This window comes from Tauraco erythrolophus, chromosome 11, assembly GCF_009769465.1.
Source record: "Tauraco erythrolophus isolate bTauEry1 chromosome 11, bTauEry1.pri, whole genome shotgun sequence".
NCBI lineage: Eukaryota > Metazoa > Chordata > Aves > Musophagiformes > Musophagidae > Tauraco > Tauraco erythrolophus.
In genome coordinates this window covers 3,197,172-3,205,235 of record NC_141475.1, presented here as the reverse complement: position 1 = coordinate 3,205,235, position 8,064 = coordinate 3,197,172, and the positions used below count along the sequence as shown (strand labels likewise).

The following is an 8,064-nucleotide window of genomic DNA, read 5'->3' as shown; positions in this document are numbered from 1 at the left end:
AGAACATGTTATAATCGCCTCTGTGCTGAACCACGAACAGCTACTAGTTGGCAAGGAGGAACGGCTCCAGCCGCGGAGCATGTGCTACTAGAGACACCAGTTGTGATCTATGGGGAAAGTCAGTTTAATTTTGCACTTAAAGCAACAATTCATTAGCTACAGCGTTTCCTCTCTGAGACTGGGGCCTAGGGTGGAAAATAAATTGTTGGCAATATTGCAGACTAATTCCTTTACCAGTTAAAGGATCCCTCTGCTAACAGAAATTTAGCACACTAGGTTTTTTCATTATCTCAGCTTAGCCTCTTGGAGAAGGCTACAGGTTAACGATACAAGAGAGGAGAAAACCACAGGGAATGGACGGAACTGGTGCGTGCAAGACATATCAGTTTCAACACACCAGCTGAACATATTTTTGTGAATACGCTGGAAAATACTTCTGTGGAGACAAAACACTAGCCTGAGCAAGATCCTCTTATGCACAGGAGAATACCCAGAAGTGTTAACTGTATCTCAAATTCTTAGACAAACATTACATCAGATTCATACAAGCAAAATATGTCCACCAGTATCAACTGTAAGAGCTCGTGGTTTAAAGCGCAGGAGGAGACTTTGCTCTCCCCACACATGGGCACCTTGCCTTCGTTTCCAGGACAGTAAGAAAAAAAAAAAAGACAACTTCATTGTGACTCATGTTGTGAAAGACTTCTAGACATACATTTAAATTAAGTTAATTTGGCAGCTCTTTTGTCACTCCTGGTATAAAGTCACGGGGAGAGAATGGCGCAGGACTGAACTGGCTGAAAAACGACCACTGGAGATGTTGCATGCAGTTGTTACAGTTCATCAGGAGATGCTGGCGTTTATTGCACATCTGGGCACACAACAGAATTTATAGATAAACAAAACAAGGTGCAATCACCGTTTTTAATGAGCGTGCACGATAACGCATTGTAAAAAGCCTTTTTGTAGAAATTACCTTATTGCAATTACACAGGAAGAGAGAAAGGGTTCTCAAGTTACAGTGTACAAAATAAAGCACATTGCTCCAATGACGGATTTAAGAAAAATCCCTAAGTGTCTCGGGACTGAATGCTCTCCAGTTTGAAAGATATTGATTAAGTGTCTTCATTTCTCTATGCTGAGAGATCTGAGATAACTAGTTTATCTGACTTGTCTCCAGTTTCAGAGGGAGATAAGACTTCATCTGTATCATAGTCTTCTTCAAAAGATCTGCAAAGATAAAAGGTATGTCTTTAAAAGCCAAGTTTTGGTGAGAGCTTTTCCAGGTAAGTTATTTCAGTGGCTACTAAAGCAGCTGGCTAAAACACACTAGCATGCAGGGCGTTAACCTGGAGGAGGATGTTTATAAGGCATTGAAAAGAGCACTGCAGTAATCAGTATTCCGACAGCGACATGACTTTGTGCTCCCATCCATCCTCATTTGTAAATTCCGAAACAACTTTTCACTGCTCAGCATTGTAAAATTTAAATCCAGTTTCAGTAACAATTGTCAACAGCTCACAGTAGCCTCAATAGTTCGAATGTAGAAACAAAGTCGTCCAGCCCTACAGGAGATGTAGCTTGCTCTGAAACACCTGGTTTCCGAAGCGTCTTCTGGCTTAGGATATGTTTTGACACCCAGGGAAGAACCATTGTGGCTGGTTGGGTTCTGTGCTCTGCAGCAGAGGATCTCACTTTGGGGCTCTCATCTCATTCCTGTTGCTGAGAAATGATGTTTTTAAGATGTTTTCCCTCCAGTCTCAGCACACTACAGGTTAGTTTCTCAGGGCTCCCAAGAAATTCAAATTCTTCCCGTTGTTCTGGAAGCAACGCTGCTTATGAAAGAGAACGTTTGCAGCAGGTGCTCCAATGGCAAGCACAGGAATAGCTCTAGTTTGTTCAGTGATCAACTGCTCTGCAAAAAGGTTAACTCCTTTGATATCCCAGCACGGATGGTGCCAAGAAAGAATTATCTAACGCTTCTTGTCCTGCTTTTTCCTTTAGTATCCCATACGCAGGCACAGCAAATCCTTGGGAGCCAGTCAGTATGTAGGTCCCGCTGTGGGGAGGATTCTGTGCTATAGTCTGGTGATCCCTATGTGAAGAAGAGACGAACAGCATGGAGATCTTCCTGGACATTTTCATCTTCTCTTCCATGAAGGAAAGCACCTGCTGAGTAGTTCTGCCACCTCCTGGATCCCTGCATAAGTGCGAGACGGGAAGCAAGGGTCCTACGCCAATAACTGGTCTGATTATGCATGCAAGGATGCCAAAAAGTAGACAAGAGGCACACTTTTTGCTTCAGTGGTACCTCTAGGGAGCCTGCATGGCTCTGCCTCCCCTGCATTCCCCACCTGGGAACGGACCGTGCGTGTTCGTACACGCCTCAGTTTCTCTAATGTCTCCTGAGCTGAAGATGATGCAGCTGAGGAAAAGTTTTTATTTCCATTTGAATGCTGTTCTTAGGAAAGTTCCTTTTGTGTCCTCTTTTCCTTCAATTTTACCAATTTCTGTTAGCTTTCTTCCTTTTTTTTTTCCCTATACATGCAATGTATGACCTCTTTCCTCTACTGTTTATCTTGCGCTTTCACCGGCACTCAGAAATCCATTCTAATTTTTTTTCCAGTGCCTCTTGCTTCTGGACTAAACCTTCTCATGCCTTCTTCAAAAGGCGTTTCCCATTGTCTTTTCCCAGGTGAGTTATTTTCCACTTCACTGTTTTGCTCCTTGAGGCTCAACAGTGCCTGCCTTTCCCATCTTGGAAAAATTTTTCTCCACCTTTGTGGCTAGGAAGCATCCAAGGGGCAGCTTTTCCACAAGATTAGCACTGAAGATAATCACCTTCTCTCCTTCCAGGGCAGTTTCAAAACTTCGCAGTCACATAAACACAAGTACGGGCTCATGTAGATTAAGGACCCGTTCCTCAAGACTCATCCATGGCTTGTTCAGAGAAAGCAAATGATTCCAAGGAATTCTTTGTCCTTCTTTCTGGCAAACACACACGTTTTGTCACTGGGTGGTTCAGCCATGTACTGCTTCCCCCTTTCCTTTTCTTTCCTTATGCTGCTGGGTTCATGGAAGTGAGCAACTGAGCCATCAGCCAACTTGAGGGAGACAAGAAAAATGATCTAAGCTGTCTAAGCCAACATGTGATCCTCAGTCTTTGTCCCCCCTATCTGCCTCTGAGCAGGATTGCTCTGCATTGTGCCCTCACTCCTTGTTGCTCAGGTGAAGGGGATTCTTTCCTATCAGTAGCTGATAACAGATGGCCTCTTCCTCCTTATTTCCTTTCCTATGGAGAAAGATCTCTTTCCATGAAGGTAATTGTGGTGTCCACGTACATCAGCTGGCTGAAACTGGGTTCTGGAACAGTGAACAAAATGGTGCCATAGCCTGGACTGCAAGAAAGGATTTCTGCAAAACCAGTGCTTATATCTGCATTAAGAGCTTGTGTTGGTCAGATTCAACTATTGGTTCCACCTTCAAACAAGAATGCGTGCCTACATTCACCACGGAACAGACTCCCTCCCTTGAATCTCAAACACAGGTGTTTAAAGCGGAGCGTGGCTGAGAAGTGTTCCCATCAGCTTAAGCTTCCAGTGAAATGTGAAGCTTCGTTGTTGTCTTATTTTATTTTTGGTCATTGACTGGTTTTAGAAACCTTCCATGCAGAGAAGCTATGGACAGGGCTAAGTCACAAATGTGGTACACACTTACTAATTCATCTACGATTGCTGAGTGACGGTTATTTTCAAATGCATTAATAAGACAAACATGAGATTGCAGATTCTGCCAGCTAACTTAGCCAAAAATCTTCTGGTGTCTCATAGAACTCCTAAATTGTCTTGGTTTTGTCCCCACTCCCTGTTTCTCTCATCCCTAAAGGACAGCAGAAATAATGTACGTGCAAAAACTCAATGCCTGTTTCTGGCAAATTTGTCTGGGCATCCAGCTCTTTGTTTTTCTTTTTCCCTTCCTTTTTTTCTGCGTGGTCTGTTGCTATGCTCCACAAATGAGATCTAATCCTGCTGCCATGACTACAGAGCTTTTCAGGGGCTCTTAAAAGCAAGCAGCAACATTGCTGACATGCTCTTTGCAGGAAGACACAGAGCTGTTTCAGACAGACTTCAAAAATCTGACATCACCTGCCACTTTTCCTCTGTTTATGGTGAGTTTGGGGATTCATGGTCCTGCAAAGCTTTTATGGCAGGCTCCTATTTCTTTTCTCTGCTGAGCACACAGGTGTTGGCAAAGCAGCTGCAGGGAATATAGCAATTTTATCTTCCATCCTGTGTTACCTCATCCTTCATTGTGAAGGCCACAGAAAGGCAAGGCAACTCAAAGCAGATGAGGGAACAGCCCATAGCTGTTTGGATGCACATCACAGGGAGAGAGGGAAACACAGCTCTCAATAGCTTTGCAAATCTCTGTGGCTAATTAGTAGGTGCTACTGTTATCCCAAGCAATTTCCAGTGTGGGAAGTTTTCAAAATTATGCAATCTTCTTAGTACTCTTACTTTAATGACTCTACAAATACTGTTCAAGAATGGACGAAATCCTGAATCACACAAGATTAACACGGGGTAAGCATTCTTTGGGTGTTTGTTGTATTAACCTGGGGACTTCTAGAGAAATATTTTCAAGAAGATACTAACGTATGCACAAATCTAAAAGATAATTTATGCTGAGTCTCCATTAGGAGCCCCTGCAGGAAGCCCTCGCACACAGAGAGGTTCTGGAACAACTGCTCTGCCTAAATTCATTCACTCTAAGGATAGCTGGAGTGTCTGTCCATAATTTTATAGAAGGCTGCAAAAACAAGTTTCTGCAATTCCGACAGCTTTTAAAGAAAAAGTCTGAACAAACTTACTAAATGAATGAAAACGTTGAAACGCAGCTTATGAAGAGCACAGACTAACAGGCATAAAGTCTGGCAGTCTCTGCAGAGCTACAGCTTCTAATCTATGATGGTGTGACATGGTCAATACATGGCCAAGACTAGCAAAAGTCATCTGATCTCTTTTTTTGTACGTTTCCAAAAGAAAAAAGCTTTGTCCTTTTTCCCAGCTACCTTCATTACTGCAGTGTGCGCAGCTGATTCAAATGGCTGCCCACAAAGCAGCCCATTGTGACATCCACCAACACTGCCTTTTGGAGCAACTGTTCCAGGCTGCACACGCTCCGCTGTTCAATCCAAACGATGAGTCCACTAATCCCCCTACCTCTGTTAAAAGTAGCATCCACAAGCTCCTGCTAAACCTCAGCGGGAGCCAAACGGCGTGTCCCCAGGGCAGCGCAGCGCCTGTGCTTACCCTTCTGGCAACTGGTCGTTCCCAGACTCCTCAGCCACAAGAACCTCGTACTCTTCAGCGGCGTATCTGTCCCAGTCAGAGGGTTCAGGGCCATCGTTTTCAATGTCCTGGAGAGAGCAGACAGTCAAGCACACCATGTCCCCACCTCTCTGCAGCTGTTTACAGTAGGTCTAAACATGTGAAACAGCAATTCTAGGAACAGTAAGCCATTGTGCAGAAACAGCTAGTCAAAAATTGCCTTAAAGGAAGATTCACAGTTATCTTAAACTATTTTAACACCTGCACGTAAACGACTACAAAAACACACATCCCTTAGTCTCTGAAGCTCAGCGTGCGACCTGAGCTGCCGACAAACAGAGCCTGCTTCATTTCAGAAATGCTGAACGTTAATAACCACAGGTTTTTTTTGGCTTTAGCTCAGCAAGCCCTGCGTCTGGGCACTTTGTAATTGGTTAGAGAACTTGGTGATTTAAAATCTTTAATTAATGTTAATGGTAACTGATCTTTCAAGGAACTCTTCACAGTTCAGTAAGTTTGGGCAAGTGTGAGAGAAGCTTACAGAATAACATCCTTATAAACATTTGGCCCTCTGCCGTTTATTGTAAGATGGGGGAAAACAAGTTATCCCCCCTGGCCCCACTTGACTGCTCTTATGACGATCCAGTTTAAACAAATAAACAAACAAGAACAGAGGGTGGCTCTGGCTTGGGATATATTTAAGCCTTGAATCATGGAACCACAAAGTTCCTCTTACAGGTTATGTGGGAACAGCTGGGAGGGAACCAGCGTTGGTTTTGGCATCCCCTCCACTTTACTCTACTTTGACCAGATAAGGTGCTTCTGGGAGATAGTGTTTAAGCTGTAGTCACATCTGGTTTCACTGGATACACAAAAGGAGCCAGAAGTGAGGGATTTTACACCAACAGCTGACAAAACTCAAGTCTCTGAACATCCCACAGTTAGTGGTGAGCAACAACTGTAAAATGCAAAAGCCACAACCTCCTCCTGGATTTTCTCTGCTTGGGAAGAGAGAATGATGAATGATAGTGCAGCCAGGCTGATAACCAGGCACGATCTGCAACATCCAAACCTTCCATCTAGTCTGCCGCATGGTGGCCTGATCACGGATCTGACATCCCATCTGCCTCAGCCCCTGCGTTGTAAAGGTTGTCTCTGCTTCTGTTCAGGCTACGGGAAAATCGCTAGCGCTGTTTTAAGGCTCAGACTCCAACTCGGATGTTTAATGACTCTTCACATATAGCCAACTTATCTATGCCTACAGCTGGGTAGGGGATGGGAAGAGACAAATGGCATCTCAAGTCTTGAATTTCACAGCTGAATTCTAAACTAAGCAACTGGGTTCCATTCCAGTGCAGCTGAGCTGCACTGCTCGATCAGTGCAACTCAGCAGGCTCTGGTCATCCTCTCTAGAGTCACACACTGCACTGCCAGTGTGGGTGCAGCAGGATCAGTGATGGCAACCGAATCACGGAATAGCACTATAACTTGTGTTGGAAGAGACCCAGGAGGTCTTTAGTCCCAGCCTCTGCTCAAATCAGGGTTTGCTATGAGGTCAGATCAGGGGGCTCAAAGCTTTGTCCAGCCACATCTTGAAAACTCTGAGAACAGAAGCTGTATCACCTCTCTGGGCAAGCTGTTCCACTGTTTGACTGGCCTACTTGTGGAAAAAGTTTTCTTATATTCAGCTGGATTTTCCCTACATCCAGTAGCATTCCAAAGGTGGGTTTGAAAAGGCCTGTATTTAGAAATAAAGGTGATTTGTACCTTTTGCACTGCAAAGGGATCCCTCTGTTCATTGTCCAGATATTTCTCTAAATTGAAGAAGGTGTTGTAGAATACATGAGCCATTCTGCACCTCTTCAGGTCTCGCAGAGTTACTCTTCCTACAGAAAAAAACCCCACATTATTGTGCTACTGAGTTCTTACTTAGTGAGAGACCTGTTCCTTGTCAGTCTTATTAAAGTTTTAATTATAACACCAGAATGCTACAGTATTACAAAATTTCCTCTGAAGTCAGTCAAGGATTTTATCATTATTCAGTAAAGGGGTACATTTATTAGGCTTGTATCTCACACACATATGGAGGTCTTTCACATTCATGTGAAATATGAATGAATATGAAGAATGAGGATGTTCCAGTTTCATAATCTAGACTATCAGCACATCCCACAGCTGGAACACACAAGACTTGTTGCTCCAGTTCCAGCAAGTTAATTCACAAGATCTCTTGTTTTAGTATTTCAAACCTCCTGATGTATAACGTTCTGGCACAACAGCCACTGTTCAGACTTTGACCTTGTGTAGTAATTTCAGCCCTGGAGATGGGTTTCGCAGCGACATTACTTTCCCAATTCAGCATAGATCAAAGAAGATGGAAAATCCCATTAAACAGAACTTACCTTCCCTCTCTGGCTTAACGAGATCAAGCATCTGACACAGCAAGTCATGAAACGGCAGTGGTTCTATGCCCATCACTTCCATCCGCTCACATTGCTCCTCATAAAAGTACTCCAGTTCATACATGGAGAGTACTCCATCCCCATCCAGGTCCATGCACCGAAACCAGTACTCAATGCTAGGAAAAAGAGACAGGACTAGTGAAAGCACAGCACTGCACTAGGAAATCCATACAGCAGAGATTGCAGCAACGCACGTTCCCCTTCCCCCGTCCTCTAATGCTCTTCTGCCCAAAGGCTGGCATAAAACCAGGGATCAAAATACCCTTTGGGCA

General features: G+C 43.9%; 1 protein-coding gene across 1 annotated transcript in view; it reads right to left on the bottom strand.

The window, feature by feature from the left end:
- Positions 1 to 1,133: 1,133 nt before the first annotated feature.
- PPP2R3A (protein phosphatase 2 regulatory subunit B''alpha) overlaps positions 1,134 to 8,064 on the bottom strand; it is a 42,713-nt gene continuing 35,782 nt past the window's right edge. The window contains exons 10-13 of the mRNA XM_086618349.1: positions 7,733 to 7,908; positions 7,098 to 7,216; positions 5,313 to 5,419; positions 1,134 to 1,230 (exon numbers count right to left, since the gene is read on the bottom strand). Coding sequence (XP_086474475.1) covers positions 1,134 to 1,230; positions 5,313 to 5,419; positions 7,098 to 7,216; positions 7,733 to 7,908 — 499 coding nt within the window. The remainder of the gene's footprint in view (positions 1,231 to 5,312; positions 5,420 to 7,097; positions 7,217 to 7,732; positions 7,909 to 8,064) is intronic.